Source organism: Schistocerca nitens, chromosome 2 (genome assembly GCF_023898315.1).
Source record: "Schistocerca nitens isolate TAMUIC-IGC-003100 chromosome 2, iqSchNite1.1, whole genome shotgun sequence".
Classification (NCBI taxonomy): domain Eukaryota; kingdom Metazoa; phylum Arthropoda; class Insecta; order Orthoptera; family Acrididae; genus Schistocerca; species Schistocerca nitens.
Window position 1 is genome coordinate 462,185,265 of NC_064615.1, and position 27,266 is coordinate 462,212,530.

Sequence of the window (27,266 nt, forward strand, 5' to 3'; positions counted from 1 at the left end):
GGACACAAATCATAGTCGCTTTAAATAAAAACAAGTAGTTCACTTCAAAAGACTTTCATAAAACTTGAATTTATAAATGAAAAAGTTATTAAAATGTTGAAAATTTGTTTTGAAAATTTGCATCAATTTTGTCAAGTAGGAAATGATTTTTCATAAAGAAATTAAAACATTAGGTTAGATTAGACTAGACTGACCAGTCTGGAGTAAGAAATTTGTAATTTCAGTTTATAGGAATGAGAATATTTTGAAAGATTTAAAACTTGAAGCCAGGATTGATAATTTGTATAATTCTAAAATTTTTAGAAAAAAACTTTATAATCATAGGGGGTGTGAGGCAGACGATGGGAAATTTTTCATCATAATATGTTAACTAAGTTTATGGTAAAAGGAAAGCTAATTCAAGTGCAAATGAAAATAGTTCATAACGTAATTTGTAAACAAAATATCAGAATGTTAAATATTTATTTTGGGTTCAAATGGCTGTAAGCACTATGGAACTTAACATCTGATGTCAACAATCCCCTAGACTTAGAACTACTTAAACCTAACTAATCTAAGGACATCACACACATCCATGCTTGAGGCAGGATTCAAACCTGTGACCATAGCAGCAGTGCGGTTACAGACTCAAACACCTAGAACCGCTCGGCCACAGAGGCCAGTCCTATTTATTTTGGGAAAAAGTAAAGTTTGAAAGTGTGTTATTTGTTGACTGGTTTGTCATGAAAAGCATGTACTAACATGGAAGAATAATATTTTTCTATTGGCCTTAAACAAAACTGATGAATCAGAATGGAGTATTCTTTGGGCATCATTTCTCTTGGAAATATAGAATGTTGGCATATTGAACAGATTGGTGACCAAAAATTTGAGTGCATTAGACACTGATAAGCTTAATAATATGGTGTGCATTTTCATTAAAGAACAATCCGTGTTTAGTAGTTGTTCAGATTTCAGGAAAAAAGTTATCATAAACTTGCTAACATGAACAAAAATGTTTGTGCATGACTGTGTTAAGATTAGCATGGGATTGGCAGAATATACCAGTGTTTTGTCAGTATTTTCACCTTTCATTCAAAGTTAAGACCTTTTCCTGATTCTTGGAATAGTTACATTGTATGCTACCTGGTATGAGTTGCAGTACAGTAGGTTTCTGATCGGCTTTCCCATCAGTGATCTGCTACAATGAGTTTACAGGTAGGTGCAGGTAATGGATGAAAGAAACCATGCCACCGCTACAGGACTATGGTACTACTAGGCATTTGTACGGCATTCAAGGAAGGCCTACTCAGAACACTAATAGATATCTTGTATGTAGAATCACTCACACTCCCAGCAGGGTTCATTCCACTAACTGAGTTCTTTGAACCAGCAAACTTACCAGCCACATCATCGATTTCCCTATCCTATGGCTCCTGCCTCTGTGGCTGTCCCCACACAAGACTTGCCCTATGCATCCTCCTACCACCACTGATACCAGCCCTGTCACTGGAAAAAGGAAGGAAATCAAAGGAAGAATCATGTGGGGAATGACACATGTCAGGTAAAAGCTGTAATGTAAACATTGTTTGGCCATCTACACTGGTATTACTACCACCAAGTTATCAGTTAGGATGAATGGACATAGGCAGAGGGTCTATACTAGCAATAGACAATATCCTGCTGCAGGGCATGCTCTACAGCATAATCATCATAACCTCAGTGCCTGTTTCACCACACATGCCATCTGGATTCTTCACCTACACCAGTTTCTCAGAATGCCACAGGTGGGAACTGGCATTACATGTCCTTGGTCCTGACTTCCCACCTGTCCTTAATTTCCTTGGTCTCAGCATTTCTACTAAGTAACTATTCCTTTCTGCACTTCCTTTTATCTTTATGTACCTTTTATTTTCTAATTTTTCTTCCCCCACCCCCCCTCCTCTCCCTCCCCTTTCCTCCTCCCCGTCCATCACCACATATTGAACATGTAGTTTACCACTATTTATTAACTCGTGCATGATATTTTCTCAGTAATCTCTGTCTTGCTTAATACCCCATCTTCCACTTCTTAGCATTCAGGTTTCCAAATCTCATATGGTCCAGTTCCCAACAATCAGTATTTCCCTCTCATGTCAAACAGTAAGTTTCCCCTGACCCAGCATTCTGAGTGAATTGTCTCTAATTTTCCCAATTTCTTAAACCTCACAAATCCTATTCCTTCATTGCTCATCCTTACCCTTCAATTTCCCTACCAGAAGAAGGAGCCACTGTCTCTAAAGTTTGCACATTTCCTTAACATTTACATTTGCTTTCTCCTGCAACTGTTTGATGAGTATATCTTTTTCTATCCAGCTGTATTATATTTTTAAAAATTGATTAATTTCATTGATATATTAGGTTTATTATGTGGTAGCTCTCTCTGTTGAAATAAATCTGTACCTCTTTGATGCCTGTTCAGTAGTAGATGATGATATGTTTGTGTCAGATGAACCATTCTGAACCATTTATATTCTGAATACATTTCATCATAATTGCAAAACTTTTTTTCGTTGTGGTAGTTTTTGGGATCATTATGATGTTTGGCAACTATTATTTGAAATTTCATTTACCATATTATATTTTTTTGCACTAAATTTTGAAAATCTGTTTCTTTCATTTTTGTCTTGCTTATCAAAATGTCAATTATCCTATGAAATTACATCTCCTTCTATCATCACTAATTTGCAGACATTTGAGCATTTAATGGTATTTCGATACCAAAACTTCATTACAAAATTATGCCAAAATTATTAATCTGTTATGTATTTAAAATTAATTCCTGTAAATTCCTGTAAATAGTCATCTTTGACTCATTGTACCATCAAGTTATGTTAAATTTGTTTGTTATACATTTTATATGAGTGTTGAGAGTCTTTGGTATGTGTTGAGAGAGGACAGATCTGGTGAGGCATGGCTATGACTTGCCTCTATGTAAGATGGAATGTAATGATTATTATTTCAACTGAATCCTGTCAAATGCATGTTAAATAAAAATGTTTATATTCACATAGCAACAATTTTGAGAAAGAATGCAAATATTTAAAGCTGAAAGCCAGTGTTTATTTCCAAAGTGACCAATTTCATTCGAACTGTTGCATGGTTATAATGAGAGTTACTATGATAGTTCATTTATTGTGAATTAAGTGTCGTCACAGAAACACAGTACAATTGGGCCTCTCATAATTCATGGCTGAGTCATGGATCCAGTGAGACAATCAAGATACCAGTAAGTATTTACATTGTTTGAAGATTTATGTAACAGCCATTTTAAAGAGGCTCTACAGTGTCATTTCCCATTGAATGTTGTCATAAATTTATACTTCAAATATCAATGACAGAAAAATGTTGAGAATTTTAACTTTATGAATTTTATTATCTGGATGTTAATTAGAGGCCAGGGATGGACTGTTTAGACTGTCATTATTGAAATGCTAAGTGCTACCCTTCTAGAGTATTGGAATCCATTTACTAGATCTCTGATAGCCACAATTTCTTCAGGAATTAATGATCCAAATATTTTGTATCTTTTGGCTTTCAGTGCTTTGCACTGGGAGTTTATATGCAGCCTGTATTACACAGTCCGAATTTAAGAAATACTTTCTATTCCTATGATGTGTGGGCAATTAAACTTCCAATGACCAGTCATTAGACCTACCATGAGTTTTTTCTCTCCTTTTCCCCCTCATTTGTTGTTTCTTTGAATGTAGATGCTATGATCCTTGTAAAGCCTATGTAGATTTTTGTCTACACATACCATGATAGCAAATATTTCCAACTATAATACCATAGCCAGTGTTGGTGGAGAGATTGTACTCTACATTTGAGGCTTATATAATAATAATTACATTTTTGGATGCTTCTTGTCACAAGCCAACTATTAAAATGAAGTATATCCTCTTTTAAGAAATCCACCCAAGCAAGAAAAACAAAACATGCTGACCGAATTTGGTTGGTTCATTTTAAGCAATACCAAATACATCTTTGAGTGTCATTAATGAAGGTCTGTAATTATCAAATAACCAAAACAGTTAGAAATTAAACTCATGGTACCTATCAGCTAATATACTTACCATTAATAGCTGCCAGCAAAGAAGTATCTGTTGTTTTTTGTGATGACATCTGGGATGGCCGCACGGGAAAAATCTACAAAGTTAGGAAATGAGCAATGTTTTTTCATAGTAACAACAAACTGCAAAACTAGTGTGATAATGTGGCTGCTTAGTTGAAGTGCATATACTAAAGCAACATAAGTTGTGATGTAATTCTTTCCAAATAGAGTTAAATTTTAATGAGAGCATCAACAGTTCATACGATAATTGTTACACAAATATTTACAAATTAATAAAAGTTATCAAAATCTATTAGGTTTTTAACTACATTGATACAGACTTCATATCCTTGTTATACACTGAAGCACCAAAGGAAGTGGTATAGGAATTCATATTCAAATACAGAGATATGTAAACAGGTACAATATGGCACTGCAGTCAACAACACCTATATAAGACAATAAGTGTCTGGCACAGTTGTTAGATTGGTTATTGCTGCTACAATGGGAGGTTATCAAGATTTAAGTGAGTTCGAATGTGTTATTATATTTGGCACATGAACAATGGGACACAGCATCTCCAAGGTAGCGATGAATTGGGGATTTCCCCTTACGTCCAGTTTACGAGTGTACCATGAATATCAGGAATCTGATAAAACATCAAACCTCTGACATTACTGTAGCCAGAAAAAGATCCTGCAAGAATGGGACCAATTATGACTGAAGGGAATTGTTCAACATGATAGAAGTGAAACGCTTGTTCAAATTGCTGCAGATTTCAATGCTGGGCAATCAACAATTGTCAGCATGTGAACCATTCATCGAAGGCCCACTCATGTACCCTTGATGACTGCATGATACAAAGCCTTACACCTCACCTGGGCCCGTCAACACCAACATTGGTATGTTGATAACTGGAAACATGTTGCCTGATCGCACGAGTATCGTTTCAAATTGTAGTGAGAAGATGGATGTGCACATGAACCTATGGAGCCTGCATGTCAGCAGGGGCTGTTCAAGCTCATGGAGGCTCTGTAATGATGTGGTGTGTGTGTAGTTGGAGTGATATGGGACCCCTTATATGTCTAGATATGACTCTGACAGGTGACACGTAATGTAAGCATCCTGTCTGATCAACTGATCCATTAATGTTCATTGTGCAATCCAATGAACTTTGGCAATTCCAGCAGGACAGTGCAACAGCCCTCATGTTCAGAATTGCAGAGTTGGTCTAGGAACACTCTTCTGAGTTTTAACACTAACGCTTTCCACCAAACTCCCCAGACATTAATGGTATTGATCATATCTGGGATGCCTTGCATTGCACTGTTAAGAAGGGATCTCCACCCCATTGTACTCTTACGGGTTTATGAACAGCCCTGCAGGATTCATCGTTTCAGTTCCCCCAGCATTATGTCAGACAGTAGTCGAGTCCATGCCATGTCATGTTGCGGCACTTCTGCATGCTCGCGGGGCCCTACACAGTATTAGGCAGGTAAACCAATTTCCTTGGCTCTTGAGTGTATTTCAGTCCATAAAAGCAATTCATTTTATTCTATTTTCCTAACTTAAACTTTGAGGATGGTTATTTACAGTAAGTGCTGAATGCACTACTTTCATTTGTTGCAAAACATTCTGAAAAAGAAAAGGAATGCACAAGTGTGTGCATGCGCCCACCCAACCATCCACCCACTCACCCACACACACACCCACCCACCCACCCACACACACACACACACACACACACACACACACACACACACACACACACACCATGTGTGTGGGTGGGTGGGTGTATGTGAAAAAGAAAAAGAGCAAAATACAAAAAAAATATATGTGTAATGATAGCACTATTTCTGTCTCCCCCAACCTCCCTGCGTTTCTTAATTTGTGTTAAAATTTTCTATAAATGTGATACTTCGCAGACTGTATAAGAATGCCTAACACAAGTGACACTGCTTGAAGTAAATTAATTCTCATTTAATGACCATTTTATTATTACAACCTCAAAAACAGTTTTTGATCATATTCAGTGCCTGGAAGTTGTTTTTTTATATTTCTTTTTTATCCTAGTGAATTTTGGAGACTGTACTCGGTCTCATTTTGTAATTTGAAGAGGAATTTTTTCTCAAAAGAACATTTTCATATAGGATGCTTTATTGTCATATGGTGGTGGACATATCAAGTAACCACTGAGTAAGGAAAATTTTGTAGTTCTATGGAATTCATTTACCACACAATGCAAAGCATTGCATTTTCAACCTGAATGTTGGGCTGAATCGGGTGGTTGAGTGCATACAGCCTTTGTGCGAGGACTGTACATAAGATAATGATATATTGAATGTAAGTGGAGGGAAATGGTTATGGTGACTTCTGACAAGTCTTACATTTCATTGGCACTAATGGGTACTATTGGGAGATGGGGCTACATATGCTCTGCACATCAACAGGGCTAGTAGGGCAGGTTGGTGGAGTTAATTAGTGGATTATAACAGGTGGGTATGGGGCCCATATTGTCATCAAACACCTGTTGTCATGGACTGGAGGACTACACCTTTTTTGGGAAAAATCTTGTGATTTAACAGAACAGAACAAGATTTAATGAAAACTAGAATTCCAAATTGTGTAATTGTGTAATTGATGATTACACAAAGTAGGAAAAGGCAGATTGCTACTTACCATAAAGAAGACACAAGTTGCAGACAGGCACAATTAAAAGACACTTACATAGACCTTTTGGCCACAGCCTTCATTAGCAAAGAGAGACACACACCATTTACACACACAAGCAAGCACACCTCAAGCACACACAACTATCAACTCCAGCATCATGGGCTGGAAATGTAAATTCCATTAAACAATGTAGAATATAACTTCATAATTGTTGGGATCTATATAAGCAACAATGGCTGCATCTGAATCAAGTTAGTATGGAGTCAGTCTTGACACAGTTTTGACATCAGTCCTATATCATGTTTTAGGTACAAAACCCAGTGTTAGTTTTATCTATATTTTTCTGAAATAAACTTGTTTCAGTAGTATTTTGACTATTCCAGATGTGGTATTTATGTGATTAAACCAGCATAAAATCACCTAACATACAGAAATTAGACCTAGATGTTATGTCAGGTGGAGGAAACATAACAAACCAACGTCAACCAAGATCATCGATTATCAGCAATTTAAATATTTTAAATTTAGCCACTCAAAAAAATTTCAAACCAAAATTCAAAATTATGGACATGGAGAGTGCTGACAGCATTATTGGGAAAAAAAAAGAAACAGATGGACAAGGAATGTGACGAAACAAATATTGACTTATACTCCACTCCTTTCAGTGCTGTCATCATCAGCAGTCAGTAAATGGATGACTTTACTTTCAGGACTTAGCACTGAGCGGGTACTTCCTCACTGATACTCGAGCAGATGCAAATGTAATTCTGTAGGATCTCTCACCATCACAACCGCTGCCTCCTAGACTGTGATTATGCACTGTTGATATGTCTCTCATTAATGTGCATGGAGCTACTGACCTTTGCATTCACTTACCTGGTGCAGTGTTTCAGTGGACATTACACATGGCCGATACTGAAGAACCAGTCATAGGCATTGACTTCTTTAAAAATTTTGGTCTGTCACCAGATCTATGAATCACTACTCCACTACACCATGATGCCCATTTCCATACACCCTGCTCCTTCAGCTGCCCTATGAGTAGTGTTCCTTCATCTGTGACACATTCCTGTCTGCACTTTCTGAGTGTTCCTCTCTAATCTCTGCTTGATTTCCCTACATGTCAAGCTCCCCCGCAAGTGATCAGAGATCAGTGTCTAGCAAGCTCACAATGGCAAGCCCACACAGATTATCAACACTATGACAGAGGTGAACTGTTTCCTGGCAGCAATACATGGGGCTATTAAAACCCCCAAATGCAGATATTAACACTAATGTAATACCACAGTTCTGGGAGACAATACAATTTAGGTACTTCACCATTACCCACTACATAGACAATATGTGCCTGCAGGGTGCAATTGAATATGAAATGGTCAGGCACTTGAAACATCACGTGTGATAGGGCCATCTTACAGGATTGTCTCCTTCTCTGAGCTGATGAAGTGGAAGACAAAATACTATGAGATATTACAGAGAAATGTAATGACATTCTTGAACATCCTGAGAATGAAGGTGTCAGAGTTCACAACAAAAGCAACACCATAGGCAAATACAAACAAAGACTACTGCATACTATCCGCACAACAAGTAGAATATGATACAACAAAATGTAGACCCTATTTACACCAGTTTGCTTTGCCTACAGGGGTAGCACACATAGTCATTATGAAAAACAAAACACTAAGGTAGCTGAACAGAAAGACTCATCCTGCACTGGCACAACACCAGGCACAACCACCCCAGAAACGAACATACAACAGTCTGCTTTCAAGAATAGGTCCCCACTGGAGACGAAAAACATGAAGTTACTGTCAAGGGAAATGTTCAGTTGAAACACATTGAACTCCACACTACCAGAAGCCATAAAGCAGGAAAAACATGCTACACTACAAAATTACTCGAAATCAGAGCAACAAATAAACAGTCAAGAACACCAATCAGACACTAACAAGGACCCCAAGCTGAACACCATTAATCAAATAAACTATGAAAACTTAGAAGCTAACCTAGGGCTTAGCAGACTGGGAAACAAGGATGTATTTGAAACAGCTTTTCGCTATGTAATATGAACTAAGCATAAAAACGGGAATAATATCTGCTTCCCAACTACAGAAAAAACTGACAGGATGATTCTAAGAGTCAAAAATCTCCCAACAAACCCCAAAGAACTATGTAAGCTTTTAGGGTAGGTATGTGAGGGAAGTGGAGAGGGCTAAACCTAGGGAAAGTATACAAGGACTTCGTGAGGGCAAATGGATGTGTGTTTCTGGATTTTATACAAACCACACCCAAGTGCTTTTTATTCACTAGATACCCCTTCTGAATGTAATACAACTAAATTGCCGGGGTAGTATCCTAGTAAACATGGAACTGTGAGGCGAGAAGATTCCAGGGCTCCCCTTACATTACATCACAATAGCAGGAAAACCAAACACGAAAGCCATGATAACAGAAGTAAATAAAAACCTCACAGTAACACAGATCACTCAGTTTTGCTCTGAACACATCACCAAAGAGAAATAACAGACACACGGGATGTGTGGGTCAAGTCGTCTATATACACTCAATATTTGTGTGGCATAGAATCTTTCTTAGACAAAGAAAAGACATTGAACAACATTAAGAAAGAAAAAGGCTGGTCATTCTAACCAACATCAATGTAAAATCCCATTTGTGGAACTCAGATAGAACTGATGACAGAGGACAACTAGTGCTTGACATGATAAATGAATGCAACCTCTTTACTCTGAATTGGGAGGGACAGCCACCTACCTACTGCAGAGATGCCAGTGGCATAAGTAACATAGATCTTTCTCTAGGGAATGCAAAATTTCTTCCACTAGTCAACATATGAAGGGTACTAGACTGAACCACACACAGCAACCACAACACAATCATCATAACCACACGTCAATACACATAACATGGACCATGAATAGCAGCTATACCATGGGCAAAAACTGACTGGAGCAGCAACAACCATAGTTGACAGAACTGGTGAGATAAGGGAAGGATTCAAGGAACAAGAGAAAGTACTACAAACAAGCAAAGACACCTCCTGAAAGACAGATAAGACTCAACCTGTATCATGACACTAAACAGAAATACCAAAGACAGTTAAAGACAACAAGACAAGACTACTGGACCAATTTTGTCAAGACCCAGTTACAGAATGATCTGGGGACAACCATTCAAGATAGAAAAAGATCAAGTTATGACACTGACAGTTCTGTCCACACTAGAACAAGCTGAAGGCACAATGACCAGAGGATGGAGAACCACAGCAGAATATCTCCTAAACAGACTCCTTCCTGATGACGACCCCACACAAGATGAGCAATGTCACACTTACCTAAGAGAGAGAATCATACATCAGTGACAGTGTATCCATGCCATTCTCACAATAAGAAGACTCCATGGCAGTCCGCAGGCTTAAAAACTGAAGCACCCAGATCTGACAAAATACCTTCAGATATGTTAAAACAAACAGTAACACAAATCACACCTTTTATTACTAACATGTTCAATGAGACACTACTCACTGGGAGAATTTCAAACCTCTCGAAAATTTCTAATTTAGTAATAATCAGGAAATCAAAAGACAAAGAGCTAACAGATCCCAAAATGTACTGACCTATCTGCCTTTCAAATACTTATGCAAAGATACAGGAAAGGCTCCTATGTGACTGCTTACAATCACACAGATGCCTCCTCAACCTAATGTCCCATCAATTTGCTTCAAGGGAGGTAGATCAATAGAAGACACTGTCAACCAAGCACTAATAGTAGCAAATAGCATAAGCGACAACTACGCAGCTGTCATACTAATTGACATAGCCGGGGCTTTTGACAATGTGTGGTGGTCGTCCCTCTTCACCAGGTTAGGGGAAATGTAGCTATCAGCTTCCCTCTACAACAGCCTCCTCGAGTGTACAGCAGACGTGGAGTGGCAGTGTGGAGGGCTTGTACATGCAAGCTTCTCAAGAGAATAATAAAGGGATGTCCACAGGACTTGATCTGTGGACCAATATTTTGGGACATTGCAATTGAACCCTTGCTGAACAGGGTAAGAGGTGTGGTGGCGTACACAGGTGAACTACTCGTAGTGGTGTCAGCCAACATGAGTGGCACTAGAGACAAAAGGCAGGCAACTGCTTCAGAAAATGAACAACTGGTGCAAAGAAAATAAATTAAAAATAGTGCTCCAAAACACTACAGAAGAAGCCAATTCTAAAATTAGACAATACCAGCAAACAGAGGAAGCAAGTCACACATTACCTAGGATTGCATCTTCATGAAAAAGACACTTTCAATGATCATATCACTGTGACAATTGAGAAAGCCTCCAAAATTATGCACAAACTAGCAAGACTCAACACAACTCAGTACAAATTATCTATTAAGATGATAAGGACCTACCACATTGTGATATTTGAATCCACTGCATGTTTCGCTGCAAGTGCTCTAACTCACAGACAGAACATATGAACTACCAAGGCGATTGCAAGAAAAGGTCAACATAGTGTACTCCTGAGGATGAGTGGAGCCTTCAACACTACATCACTAGAGGCACTTTGCGTTGTGATGTGGACCTGCCCCATAGACATAACAATATGTTAGAGAGTTGCACTTTTCTGGCTTAAGAGAGGTCAGGCTCAATAAAATACCAAAATTACAAGAACCAACATTATGAACAAAACACAAATGAAACAATGATGGATTCTAACATGGCAGAGAGAGTGGGAGGCATCTGACAAGGGCTTCCAAGTACACTCTTTCTTTTCTGATGTATTTGAAAAATTATAACTAAAACATGTCAACCCAAGCTCGGGGATGGTCCATTTCCTGACAGGCCGTGGGCCCTACCTGGTACATTTAAACCACATGGACTAACTAATAATGGATTATACATTTGTGGAGAAACTGGGACACCAGAACATTTCCTGACAGGCCATGGGTCCTGACTAGTACACTTAAACAATATGGGACTAATTAACAATGGAATACACTAGACTCTCGCTAATCCAGCCATTCCTGGCACATATGGGTGCCATCAAGATCCCATCCCTGTGATTGATACTGACCTGCAGTCCCTCCTAAAAACCTCAGTCTCCTCACAAGGGCTTACACCTCAATCCATAGAACTTCTTATGCCACCCAAACCATGTTCCCCCACCTTTTACCTTCTTCCTAAGATCCACAGACCCCAATCATAGTGGCTGTCCTATAGCTGATGGCTTCAAGCACCCACTGAACATGTATCTGCCTTAGCTGATCAACATCTGCAACCCATAGTACAAAGACTTCCCTCCTATATTAAAGATACCAACCATTTCCTAGATCGTCTGAAATCCGTGCCCACCCCACTCCCATCACACACCTTGATTGTCACCATTGATGCAATCTCCCTCTGCATCAACATCCCCCACGTACATGGTCTGTGTGCTGTCAAACATTTTCTCAGTCAATGCCCGCATGATTCCAAACCTATGACATCCTTCTTGCTCACATTAATTAACTTTATACTTACTAACAATTACTTCACTTTTGAGGAGTAGACGTACAAACAGATCAGGGGTACATCCGTGGGAACCAGTATGGCTCCTTCCTATCCTTTTCATGGGTCACATGGAGAGTGCTTTTCTGGGATCCATAATCCTTCAACCCCTGGTTTGGTTTAGATACATTGATGATATCTTTACCATATGGACTCATGGTGAGGCTGGCTTGTTAAAATTCCTGGAATCTCTAACTACCTTCCTCAGTTAAATTTCACATGGCCCTATTTTGAATCCCATGTGGCTTTCCTTGATGTTGATCTTATGCTCAGCAAAGGCCAGCTAGAAACTTCTCTCTGCATCTAACTTACTAACAAACAACAGTAGTCATATTTTGACAGTTGCCGGGCTCTCTGCATCAAACGTCCCCTCCCCCCCCCCCCCCACCTCCCCACCCAAATAGCCTTAGCATTCAAGGCAGACATATTTGTTTGGTGGCAGACTCTTTACAGCAATAAACCACCACTCTCTCTTGAGCCTTCTCTGGACATAATTATCCCAACAACCTAGTTCAAAAGCAGATTTTCCTGGTCCATCACATCCAGTCCTGGTACTGTTGAGCTGTCCAAACAACAACTTTGGAGCACCCATTGGCCACTCAGTTATTATCCTGCTCTTGAATGTATTAATCAGCTACTTTGAAAAGACCATAACTCCCAAAAAGCATACAAAAAATAAAAAGAAATTAAGGAGTCTGCATAAATCTGTATTTCCTTCTCATCATGTCCAGTAAGTCTCCCCTGGCCTGGGATCAGGGTGACTTTTCTGAACTATACCACTTTCCCTAAACTGCTCCAGTCCTATTCCTTCAGCCATCTTCCTTCCCCTTCAGCTCTTCTGCCAGAAGGAGCCATTGGCTGCAAAAGCTTGTAATAGTTAAACCCTTTTGTGTGTGTGTTCCCTGCCGCCACTTCGTGAATAGATATTTTTATCTATCCATTCATATTATATTGCCAATAGCAGTACTAGATTATTTTCATTATTATATAAAGCTCCTATTCTGGTGCATCATGCCATGATGAAGCCTTACTCACAATTGTTATGTGTGATACTTTATACTAGGTAGGTTATGGAATGTAGCAGAACAGGACAACAGGTAACAAAAACTATGCTTCTAAACATATCAAAGAATGTGAAGTTTCATAAATGTAATAGCTTGAATGGCAAAATTGTTGGATTAATATATTGTTGAGAATAACTCAATTTAAGACGAACTGAAATCAATTAAGATGAACTGTAATTAATTTATAAAGGTGCTGAACTACAAATGAAAAAAATATGTCAAAAATAATGAAAACAATCATGTAGTTCATACATACAAAAGTGATAGTTATTATGATGCAGCCAACTGTGAAGACACAGGATGTATGTTAGAAACTAAAATCACAATGTATTTTAAAAGTAATAAAAAATAACTAAGATTTTGTTATGTATGTATATTTTATAAACCATGATTTTGAAATGACAATTGTAATATTCTGATATGGTAACTGTTTCAGAAACATTGCAATGATTTGTAAAGCAATTTTCCATAAACAACTTTTCTAAAAGTATTGAAATCTTAATTGTAAATTCCATTACAGGGTGTATATGACCTGGGACAACCAGGAGATCTGGAAAAACCTGGGAATTTTTTCATCCAGGAGGAAACCGGGATAAACCCGGGATTATTTTAGAATTCTGGGAATTTTTCATTGTTTTACTTTTCAGTTAAATTTTGGTAACATTGACCGGTAAGAACCAGTACTCTAACAAAGGATATTACTGTATTTTGCTACTGCAGAATAATACTGCAGCAATAAAACATGAAAAAGAGAAAAAAAACGAAAATAAAACAAAGTTGCCAAGGAAATGCGCCATATACAGCAACAAAACACAGTGCTCACAAAAGCGTCTGTCAACAGCAAAATGTGTCAATGGCTTTAGGAAGACTATGTAAGGCTTCATGACAGCAAATTGCCTCCGATGAGCGTGAAGTCACAACTGCTTACAATAGATTCGTTTGAGCAGTTGCAAGTGAGCTCATGCGCATTCACAGTTGAGTCATGTATGAGTAGTACCTCCTCCCACTTCTGGCTACAGAAGTGTGGCAGTTAGCTGTATAAGTAATAGCAGCAAGCAGCCAGATGCCACCTGGAAAAAATTTTACTGGTGCGCCTAAGCTGTCAGACTGACGCATGCGCAACAGGCCTGGATAAAGGGGGCAGAGGGCAAACCGGGGTATCTACCCCACCCGGCAATTTCTGGGGGGGGGACCTTGTTTGAGAAAGCACCCAGCATGCAGCACACGTCAGTCTATCGATTATTCATATGATATTGAAACACATCCCTTTTGAATAACAGGTAAAAAAGAGTACGTATTATCTTCTTGGTATATCCAAGAAAATGAAATTTTGACAGAAAATTTTTCCCAGAATGCTACACTGGTAAGGACCAGTTGTACAGTCCCCAGATAGCAGCCGTTAAAGTTCTATTCTGGGAGTAGCGCGGAAAACGTGTTGTACAAGCATGTAATAACGCCTACCCGGAGAATAAATGAGGGATAACTAAAATGGTGATTGTGGCAAGGTTAGTCAAGTTAACCGGAGAATAAGTTTTAACCCTGGCAGGAATAGTTACAGAATTAGTGATGACAAGGTTGTTTGTTAGAACAAGGAAGGAGCAGAAACGGGGACATTAGATGACATTTGGTTTTTTCATGTAGCAAAACTTTTGACGAACTTTGATGAGCTAATAGATTCTTTCCCAACAAGGAAAGCACACCATGTAAAGCTGTACTAAGGTTAGTGAGAAAAGCACTACAAGGACTTAAGGAATGAAAAAGTTCAGCATCAGTCTTAGACCACATACTTGCAGATGTCAACAGAGAATATTGTATAGCATTTATAAAGGATGTTGGTCTCTCTGATCATTACTGTTACATGGTAAAGATAAAGACATGCTTGGTAAAACCAGCAAAATGGTAGACCTACAAACATATATTCTTGGAATGTAAGTCATATACTTTTTCTAGAGCACTGTGGGTATTAGAAAATCCTCCAAGACACTTAAATTTTTCAGACCAATGCAAAAAGAACTACACTAATCCACATTTCCTAACTTATTATCACAAATATAAAAAGATATACAGGAGACAACAGCTTACTGCAGAGGAAATCATTCAGTGATAATAATAACACAAAAATAGTGCTAAACAAACTAGAAGCACTATAAAATGTAACAAGTTTTCATGAGTACATTTCAAACACTTGATTTGTTAGTAACTGAAGACATTGACTGAGGTGTGTAACACAGATTTGTTGCAATATTTCTATCAAAAATATTATCTAGCTCCAATTTCCATACGTCAGGCGATTTTTGTAGAATGAAACAAATAATTAAATACCCAAACCAGTCAAAATACTTTTAAAACATGTTATTTCATCACATCACAGATAATACTGACACAGGTTTGTCCCTAAAACATGATGTAGGGCTGACACTAAAACCATGGCAAGAATGATTCCATTCTGACTGTCATTTCAACAATTACAAATTTACATTATGCATTGTTTAAACTAAAGTTAATAGAATTTACATTTAAGATTTAGATGCTTGCACAAAACTAGTTACAAAATTTGGCTCAACAAATTATTGTAATGTTTCTCAAACACTTAGCATGTCAGAATATTATAATTCTCATTTCAAAGTTATGGTATGAAATATACTTTCATAATAATATCTTAATTATTTTTGTTAATTTATTTATGAATACTGTGTGATTTTAGTTTGTAAGATAAATCCAGTGTCTTCACAACTGGCTGCACCACAACTACAAACTCTTTTCTACATATGAGTTCCATAAATGATAAATTGGACTTTTGTTTAGAGTATTTTTGATATAATTTCAGTTTGTGGTCCAGTATCTTTATAAATTAATTACAATTATTCTTAGTTGGTTACAATTCATCTCAGGTTGACTTATTCTCATCAATAAGTAATTCAAAAATGTTATCATTTGGGCTCTTTCATCTACGTAACTTTGTTTTAACTCCACTTGCTATACTTTGTACATCACAAGAATAAATCTGATGTACACATTGCACCATGTATTCTTCTGTGTTGGCTCCAATCTCATTGGATTTCATTTCACATGGAGCAGAAGCCAGGCTGTGGTCAGTACAGTCAAGTACAATCATAGGTATACATTTTATGCTGTGCTACACACACATAGACTGAACGATAATGCGGGACAACAGCTTTAGCAGCACACTAACCTTCGACAAAAACTTGCAATGGCATGAGTAGTTGCAGTTCAGATGTAAAAGAGATGAGCAAAGATACAATATAGTCTCAAATTTCATTTAATTTTTAAAAAGGATAAAATGATATTTGGCAAAACTCCAGCACTACTGTTTGCTTCTTAGGTGACCAGACAGAAAGCATAAAATGCTCTTGTTTTCACCTTACTTAGTATTCTAATTACAAACAAGAGTGATGAAAATTCCTAACTTAAACACAGAGTAATTTTTCTGTGCCAGCGACGTGTGATGCAAAACTGTACTGCAGGTATTTCACCATACAGTCAGATACTGTAGCCAATGAAGGTATTAATTGCAGTCAGTTGTCAGGCAATCTCTTAGCTCCATCCTTATCTGAATCCGAGAAATACGTTTCACTTCTAGAACTGTCATCTGCTATACTGATAACAAGTAGACCAACAACAGATTCCATGAAGCCATCGAAATACTGCATCTTCTCCTCTTCTTTTATGATGTGCTGTTCTATATTCTGCCAGTGTTCGGCAAGGAAGGAGAAAAAGCTGTGTGCATTAGTTCCAGTACGTCTGTCAGCTTAAGTCTTGTTATTTCTTGGGCCAAATTCCTTAACGTAGCAACAGATCAGTTCTGCTGGATTCAAATTGTAATAGTACAGTGGCAAATGTAAAAAAGCATCATTTCTATGGCTCAATGCTATGAAAGTGAATTGTTTTCCATGTTTCTATGTCACTTATCTACATCTGTGGTATAAAACAATGAACATAGTACAAATACACTAGACTCTCACTAACCCAGCCATTCCTGGCACATATGGGTGCCGGATTAGTGGAAGTGCCAGATAATTGAGTGTCTGACATTTATTTTATTCATTTATTTTGCTTTTTATTTTGAAAACATAGGGTATATAGTGTACTGTACTTTATTAAACTGAAGGATACAATTTCAAAACATAGAGGATATACTTTATTAACTCCAAAAACACTATAATTTTCAAAGAAAACTTAGTCCTTGAGTGTACAATATATGTACATAATTATACAGTCATATCACGCACTATGAAACATGTCCCTAATTTTTAACTGTCACAATGATGATACATGATGGTGGCATGCTTTATCATGCAACCGCTTTACAAGCATTACATCGGTATTGCATGTATCTGGTTGTTGCATAATTTACTCCAGGAAGACCTCAGCAGCTTCAGCACCAGCAGTGTGAGAAATCTTCATGCTCTCTCCTCCTGTGTCCTCTCCATCATCACTTTCATCGTTACTTTCTGGAATGCTTTTGATTATTTCTTCATCTGTTAAAGTTTGGTCTGTATCACAGTTTTCCTCATTCAGCCACTTAATAACATGTTCATCATTAATTTCTTCTCCCCCTGGGAGTCTGTGGAACATGTCAGTGTACAAAATAATTGATAATTCCAAATTGACTGGCTCATCGCTGTCACTCACTACTGGATCCAACTCGGCATCAATAGATGGCCACAATTTTCTCCAGCTCTTCATTATGGTAATGCTTTCCACTTTATCCCATACTTCAGCTGCTTGGAAAACAACATCATGTATGTTAATTGCTTTCCACACCTTCAGCATAGTCTTGATAGAGTCATTTTCACTTTTGTTCAGAAAGGAGGCAAGAAGTGAATGTCAATAATGACATTTAATTGATTCCAAAATTCCTTGGCCCATGGGCTGAGTTAGGGCTGTCACATTGAGTGGGAGAAAGAGTGCTTGTATATCTTCAGACTTTAGAGAAACATCTGAAGGATGACTGAGAGCAATGTCAATTATAAGGATAGGTTTCAGTGGAAGCTATTTCTTCTTTAGTGCTTTTCTCACTGCTGGTACAAACGTTTCATGGAACCACCAAGAGAATATTTGTCTGTCCATCCATGCTTTCTTCTGAGCACAATACTGTACCAGTAGAATATTTATGTCAGTGTATTGAAAACAACATGGATGTTGGGATTTTCTAATCACCATAAGTACTAGTTTATGACTCATTAATGATGCATGCTGTTTCTGTTGCTTGTAACCATTAGCTTCCTTCTCATTGTTGGCAGCTAATGTTTTTGAAGGAAGCATCTGGTAAAAGAGTCCTGTTTCATCAGCATTATAGAAGGCATCGGCAGTTAAATCTTCTTCCTCTATTATCTTTTGTGTCCTGCTTACAAACTCATCAGCATCCTTATCATTAGCTGAGCGCCTTTCCCTAGTGACTGTCAGCCACCGAATGCCATGTCATTTTTTCCAGTTTGATAGCCAACCTTTGCTCGCTGCAAACAAGTTACTCCACCAAGTTGTTTGTTAAATGCAGCTGCTTTTTCCTTTATAATGGGCCACTGACTGGAATTCCTTTACTGCGTGGTTGTATGAACCATGTATAAACAGCTACGTCCAATTTCAGTCTCATTCTTTCGCATAACCTTCCGTTTTCCCAACTCACTATCCATTTGTGTTGAGTACTGTTAAATAACATCATCTTTCTTTTTGATGTCATAAATAATTGCTCATCCAACATTGAACTCAGCAGCAATGGCTTTGTCTGAAGAACCTTGATTTAACTTATTTAAAATTTCAAGTTTCTGCTTGAGGTCTAGCATAATGTATTTCCTTTTAGAAGACATGATTACAAACTGTAAAGACAGCTACAATTTCAAACACAGTACATAATGCATTGTTTGGTTAAGCATTTTTGTGCATGATAATTCATGGTGTATGTGTTTTTGGATGTGCACCAGATTACTGAGAGGCTGGACTACTGAGGGCCAGATTAGCGAGAGTTTAGTGTAAAGAGTATTTGGTTTTTCAATTTTGCCTTCAGAAATTAAGCTGTTATGTTTTCTTAGTTTAAACAACCTTTATTAACAGTCCTTCATAAAATACCAATAATTAAGAATTTATATTTGAAATCCAAACAGGAATGTTGTGTGTAGTATGTAATTAGAAAGAAGAAGACATTCATTATTGATAAAAAATGATGATGAATTTTACAATTATGAGGTGTAGAGATTTCAAATTGAACGAGATTTGAACCACCGAATCATAAACTGCAGTATATTATCAATCTTTCATGCTACCAATACTGCTACACATTACCAGCTTTCGTTAACATCATTTCATTTACATAACTTGCTGATAACTGACAATCTAGATTGAGAGGTGTAACTCAGATTTGTTGCATTTCCTCCAACTGAAATAGCATATGGGTCCAATTTCCATATATCAGACGGGTTTTGTTGACTTAACCAAATGAATAATGTAACTGAAACAGTCAAAATATCTTTAAAACATGTTTATTGTGCCACGACACACATAAAACTGACACAAAGTGTATGTCTAAAACATGATGTCTGACTGATGCTGAAACTGTGGCATGACTGATTTGATACTAACTCTATTTGACTACTGCTATTGCAGCTTAGGGTAAAGTGGCCTGAAATGACATGCTAAGAAGTTAATTGTTTTTCATAGCTCATCAATTCCAATTAAAATTATATAAATGCAAGTCTTACATTAACTGAGGTTTCTTGAGAAGCATTTGCATAAGGAGTTCAATTTAAAATAATTAGCTTCACTACGAATTCACAATTTCAAAAATTTTGTCAGCATGTCATTTTGGGCTACCAGTACCTGGAGGAGCAAATTGACACACTTATTATCTTAGTAGAGTTATTTCTCTATTTTTTGCTATAAAATTGTTAGTGCCAGCATATATTAGAACATAAACATATATTATACTTTAATTAATTGTTATAATTGTAATCCTAATAAATTAACAATATGTATTAGTAAAATATACCAAAATTTGTACCAAGAAGAGAACTTAGAATGTTAAAATTCACTTATAAAAAGTAGTATTTGTTCTTACTTTTTACTGTACCAATTTCTAACAGGCTTTTTATAACCACATGCGCTGCATTTCAGAAATCAATAAGGCATGTGATGAATCAGTGCAAAAATGATGTACCCTTATGTCCCTTTGCTATCATCAACACAAGCATAATCTCTGGTTATAAACTTGAAAACTAACAAACATATAATCAAAATACTGCTACTGATTTAAAGATTTACCTTTATAAGATCTCCCACTGATAGTACATCTTCCACGCAAATAATCAACACAGTGCAATTAAACATTTCCTAACAAAAATATTGGTTTCATTGGCTTTGAAAATGGTTTCCTATGTCTCACCTCACCAGATGGTAGCAGGCAAAGATTAGCGGCTTGTGGGCAAAGTTTAGCCACAACAAGCAGTCAGGTAAACCAAAAACTATGATATTGTCAATCGCCATATATATAAAGAGATACTATGCCATTTTGTCCTTCTGTACCACTTTGGGCCACAATTTAATGAAATCTACAATTATGATTTTCCCCTTTTCACAAAATGGGTATTGAATCTGGCTTAACAAAGTATTGCAATGTTTCTGAAACATGTAGCATTATAATTCTAATTTCAAAATTATGTGACATATTCATTCATAATAATGTCTTAATTTTTTGTTAACTGCTTTAAAAATACATTATAAGTTTAGTTCCTAACATAAATTCTGTCTTTACAGTTGGCTGCATGATAATTACTAGCACTTTCATGCATATCAATTCCACAAATTATTCACTGGTATTTAGTTTACATTATTTATGACCTATTTCTAGTTTGTAGTGCAGTATCTTTACAAATTAATTACTATTTATTTTAATTGGCTACAGTTCATCTTTAGTTGACTTATTCTCATTGATACAGCAATCTGACAATGGTACCATTTGAGTTCTTCCATGTAAGTAATTTCATGTGAACTTTGCTTGGTAGTATCACATTCTTCAATACATTTGGAATTTTAGTGTTTGTTAAATGTTGCCCATTCTGTTACTTTACATCTAGGTGTGAGAATAACAGTAAATTAGTGGTTTCAGTCTTACCTCGAAAACAGGGTAAAAAAATACAGTTCACACATCTGCTAATGATAAATTTCTACTAAATAATTTGTCAGACAAGGACCATGTAAAAACAGATGTGCCTCATAATAATTGTATTGAATCCAATTCTACTCTTAATACATATCAATGGCTTTTTAGACTTTAACAATATTATGAAAAGGGAAGATTGCTACTCCCCATATAGTGGAGATGTTGAATCACAGACAAGCAAAACGAAAAGACTGCTAAACAAGTAAGCTTTTGGCCCTAAGGCTCTTCTGAATTAGACAACATACACACACACATTCACACAAACACAGCTCACACACAGTTGACCACTGTCTCTGGCTGCTGAAGCCATATGTAAGAGACTCCAGAAGAGGCAGATTGCTGCACAGAAGGAGTGAGCTATGAACAGGCCAGGGCACCAATAAGATTGCAGTGCATGAAAAGGTTAATAATTTGGGAACAGCAGAGGTAGAGCATACGGAAGAATCTTTGGCATTTCAAGATTTGTTTTTCCACCCATGATGCAATACAGGATTCCTGTGAGGAATGGTGTACCAGAAGCGATACAGAATACCATGATGCAGCTGATTGTAGAAGAATTTTACATCAGCAAAAACTCTACAGATGGTTCAAAGAAGTGCCAATTTTGCTGCAACTGTCGGCACTTTAACAGTAAGATGATGCTTACCCCATTCTGAACATAATGAAAATAACTGATAATCTTGGGTAGCACTGATATGTCTTGATGATGGATTTGAGAAGTGGGTACCATCAGTTGGAGGTGACTGTGGAAGACAGACCAATGATTGCATTTTCATTACCTTTGGGGCATTATCAGTATAGAAGAATGAATTTTAGTTTGAAGAATGCATGAGCAACATTTCAGTATTTGTTAGTTCGAGAGTTGAAGGGATTAAAACCTCATCACTATTCACTGTATTTAGACAACATAGTTGTTTGTTCAAGAGATGTACAAATACATCAGCAGTGACTAAAAGTCATAATCAAGAGGTTACAGGCTGCACATTTAACACTGAGTACCAAGAAGTGTCATTTTGCATTGGAAGAAGTGAATTACTTGGGACATGTTATTAGTAAGGTTGGCGTGAGGACCAATCCGAGACTGATACAGGCTGTGTGATATTTTCCAGCACCAGGGATGAACAAAGAATTACAGTCTTTCCTGCGGCTCATGAATTATTATAGTAAATTGAACTGTAAATGACCACCATAAAACTTTGGACAAAAGCTAACTAGACCACCCAGTTGGAGAATATCCTTGGCAACCCAGGTTTCTCAGCTTCTACAGACACATCACACACTCTCCTCATTTGGGTTATGCTTTACTATACCGTGTCTTTCAGATGTTAGCCATTTATTTATGTCACTATACAGGGTGACTTTTTACACCATGTACAAACTCTAGGGATTGATCGATGAGAGGATGTGGAACAATAAAGGTTTAATGACCTTATGTCCGGAAATGCATGGTTTTCAAGCTAGAGACCATTTATTCACTCATGCATTGTTACAGAGACTCCAGGGTAATACACACTGTACCATGCAGCCACAGTTACAATATGTGTTGAAAATGGTTTCCATGTGCCTCAACACATGCATGTACACTCTGTAACATGTTCAGTCTCACAAGTTCACATTGGCCAGGCTGCATCCAAACAATGCCAAAGCAAGTGTGAATTCACTGCTCCAGTGTCTCCACATCTGGAATGGGCTCTGCATACATGATACTCTTGAGACAGCCCCATAACCACAAATTGCACAGGTTGAGATCTGGTGAACTGGAAGGCCACGCAACTGGACCCCCTTGTTAAGTTCATTGAACAGGGAAGACATGATTGCGAAGCATCTGGCTATTAACAGCAAAGTGGACTGGATTACCAACATGCAGCAGCCACATAACCCTTTGAATCATTAAAGGCACTTCTTCCAGTAGGGGAGGCAAAGTCACCCACAGAAAACACTGAGGGTTCCAGCCTTTAAGTGATGTGGAAGGAAGAATGGTCCCAAAATACAGTCGCCAATTATCCTGGCCACACATTCCAGCTGCACCAATGCTGATGATTCACTGTCATCATACTGTGGGGGTTCCGCATACTATCCCACAGATTTCTATTATGAACATTGAAGATACCACTCTGCATAAAGTTGGCTTCATCTGTGAATAGGATGGATGACACAAATCATGGAATCATGGGTGCCTGGTGAAGAAACCAGTGACAAAACTGCTCCTGATGTGGAAAGTCTGTCACTAGTAGGCCCTGAACATGCTGTAAGCAATACACATAGTAACAATTGTCATGGAGAATGTTCCACAGTCATCTGGCTTACGTTGTACTGGCTGGCCAACTGCCTGGTACTGATACGATGGTCACCTTCCACAATCTTAATTACATTTTCCTCCAAATACAGTGTATGAACATTTTGGGTATGTCCTTCATGATTTCCTGTTTCCTGAAATGGGCCTGTCTTAGACAAATGGTGAAACACTGTTGCAAGCATTGAATGCTTGTCAGCAGTAATAGCTCTCCTGATACAACCTTGCTGCCCACCAGCCATTACCATTTGCCTTTCCATAAGCAAACACCATGTCAGCAAGCTTTTGTTCCTAATATGGAACCACTGTGTACAAAATATCCACTAAAGGTGAGTCAGCAAGAGAAGTGAACTGGACACAACATTACCAGTTACTGTGGGAGGAGACAGCCCTAGGACATGACATATGAGGAAGAGTATCACCCTCTAGGAGGAAACCATGCATCTGTAACTGTGGCTGCATGGTACAGCCATATTAAACTGCTGTCCCTGTATCAAAGTATGACTGAATAAATGGTCTGTAGCATGGAAACCATGCATTTCCAGACATAAGTTCATTAGACCATTTTTGTTCCATATCCTCTTATTGATCAATCTCTAGAGTTTGTACATGGTGGAAAAAATCATACTCTATAATTGCAGGAATATGAAGGACAAAGATCAACAGCTTAACTATTGCAACAAAAATCTTTAATTTTTCCATTACCACTAAATGAGAAAAAGGAATGAATGTACTTGTCAGTGGAATATTTCAATGTCTCATTAATTTCCTAAGCATTGTAACAATACAAGTAAACTTCATGATGTTAATCTGATTGACAGTAGTTAGATTTCCACTTGAAATATCTTCCAATATTCTGAACAACTGTTCTTTATTGAAAGATGAGGAGTTAAAAATGTTACACCATCCCTAGAGATATTAACTTTGGATGTCAAAAATTGTAAAATGTTGACTGTTTACTAACAATGACAGAAATGCCCTTATATGTGATAGCACTACATTCTACAAGTATGTACCAAGCACACATCCAAGGACTTCTACTTCCTAAATCATGAAAATTGTATTTCAGAAAAATAAAATTTTGAGAGAAAAGCAATAAGAAAAAAGAAAGAACTTAAAAAAATGGCGTTAATGCAATGTACGCAGTTCCATATTTGTTAATACATACCTTCTCTTTATTAGAGGTCTTCTTAATGCCACGTGCAGAGGGCCGAGAGAGTTGAGAAGATGGTCCACGAGATAGCAAAGAAGATTGCTTTATGAGTACTTGTGGTGGTAGAAATTCTGGCACAGGAGTAGTTGGTTGAGAAGGTTGTATAGTTAATGCAGATAAAGGGCCTGATTGTGCAGGTGATACAGGGAGGTGCAGTGGTGGGGTGGGAGGAGGTGGTCTGCCAGATGGCAAAGGAGTTTGCTGAGCAACTATCTGCGGTGGCAGTTCTCGTACAGCAGTAACTGGTTGAGAAGGTTGTACAGTTGATGAAGATAAAGGTCCTGGTTGTGTAGGTGATTCAGGGGGGGACTGTGGTGGGGGTGGAGGAGGTCGTCTACCAGGTAGCAAAGGAGTTTGGTGTGGGAGTATTTGTGATGGCAATTCTGGCATAGGACTAACTGGATGAGAAGGTTGTACAGTTGATGGAGATAAAGGGCCTGATTGTGCAGGTGATACAGGAAGCGGTTGTGGTGAGGTTGGAGGTGGTGGTCTACCAGACGGCAAAGGAGTCTCCTGTGGAACTATTTGTGATGGTAGTTCTGGTAGAGCAGTAGCTGGTTGAGAAGGTTGTACAGTTGATGGAGATAGAGGTCCTGGCTGTGCATGTGATACAGAGGGGATCTGTGGTGGGGGTGGTGGAGATTGTTTACCAGATGGCAAAGGAGTTTGGTGTGGGAGTATTTGTGATGACAATTCTGGCACAGGACTAACTGGATGAGAAGGTGGAACAGTTGATGGAGATAAAGGTCCTGGGTGTGTAGGTGATTCAGGGGGGGACTGTGGTGGGGGTGGAGGAGGTCGTCTACCAGGTAGCAAAGGAGTTTGGTGTGGGAGTATTTGTGATGGCAATTCTGGCATAGGACTAACTGGATGAGAAGGTTGTACAGTTGATGGAGATAAAGGGCCTGATTGTGCAGGTGATACAGGAAGCGGTTGTGGTGAGGTTGGAGGTGGTGGTCTACCAGACGGCAAAGGAGTCTCCTGTGGAACTATTTGTGATGGTAGTTCTGGTAGAGCAGTAGCTGGTTGAGAAGGTTGTACAGTTGATGGAGATAGAGGTCCTGGCTGTGCATGTGATACAGAGGGGATCTGTGGTGGGGGTGGTGGAGATTGTTTACCAGATGGCAAAGGAGTTTGGTGTGGGAGTATTTGTGATGACAATTCTGGCACAGGACTAACTGGATGAGAAGGTGGAACAGTTGATGGAGATAAAGGTCCTGGGTGTGTAGGTGATTCAGGGGGGGACTGTGGTGGGGGTGGAGGAGGTCGTCTACCAGGTAGCAAAGGAGTTTGGTGTGGGAGTATTTGTGATGGCAATTCTGGCATAGGACTAACTGGATGAGAAGGGTGTACAGTTGATGGAGATAAAGGGCCTGATTGTGCAGGTGATACAGGAAGCGGTTGTGGTGAGGTTGGAGGTGGTGGTCTACCAGACGGCAAAGGAGTCTCCTGTGGAACTATTTGTGATGGTAGTTCCGGTAGAGTAGTAGCTGGCTGAGAAGGTTGTACAGTTGATGGAGATAAAGGTCCTGGCTGTGCATGTGATACAGAGGGGACCTGTGCTGGGGGTGGTGGAGATTGTTTGCCAGATGACACAGGAATTTGCTGCAGGAGTTTTTGTAATAGCAAATGTGGCACAAGACTAGCTGGATGAGAAGGTCGTACAGTTGACAGAGATGAAGGGCCTGATTGTGCAGGTGGTACGGCAGGAGAAGATATTGGGGTTGGTGAATGAGGTGGCTGTTCCTTATCTTCTTTCTGTTCTATCCTCTCTCTTTTATGCGTACTGACCTCTGGAAAAAATTAATATAAACTCAAATAAGCTTTAAGGCAGTCCAAGGTGAAACATGTAATGTTATAATAAGAATGTACATGTAATTACAGCAATACTTCAGCAATAACTGTATACAAATCTACCAATATAATTTAAAATGAGTTTTTCCTTACTGTCTCTCAATATGTGGCACATCTTATTTCAGCAAACTTTTCCTTCTTAGACAAGTGTATGAGTAAAAAAGGAGCATACAACATAGGAAAGAAAAATTAGATCAAGAAAGTTATTCTCATATAACAGGAGAAATGATCAGTATGGGAAATTTTGAGGACAGTTATTCATTATTCCTACAGCTTCCAATAATGTATTAATTATGCATGTTAAACTAAGGTATTATTCAATGATTCCTCCGTTGGGTGTTACAAATATATATATAATAACTAATGA

At 38.2% G+C, this 27,266-nt stretch overlaps 1 protein-coding gene and 1 long non-coding RNA gene across 2 annotated transcripts in view; both read right to left on the minus strand.

Annotated features, from left to right (window-relative positions):
- The window catches only part of LOC126234441 (uncharacterized), an 85,497-nt gene extending 60,369 nt beyond the window's left edge, over nucleotides 1-25,128 (minus strand). The window contains exons 1-2 of the long non-coding RNA XR_007544723.1: nucleotides 25,001-25,128; nucleotides 4,092-4,164 (exon numbers count right to left, since the gene is read on the minus strand). This is a non-coding gene — a long non-coding RNA (uncharacterized LOC126234441). The remainder of the gene's footprint in view (nucleotides 1-4,091; nucleotides 4,165-25,000) is intronic.
- Nucleotides 25,129-25,152: 24 nt separating this feature from the next.
- Nucleotides 25,153-27,014, minus strand: LOC126235094 (basic proline-rich protein-like). The gene is made up of 3 exons (XM_049943827.1): nucleotides 26,963-27,014; nucleotides 25,256-26,838; nucleotides 25,153-25,170 (listed from the first exon to the last, which is right to left on the minus strand). Exons 1-3 carry the CDS (start codon nucleotides 27,012-27,014, stop codon nucleotides 25,153-25,155), a joined length of 1,653 nt encoding a protein of 550 aa, XP_049799784.1.
- Between the last annotated feature and the right edge of the window lie 252 nt (nucleotides 27,015-27,266).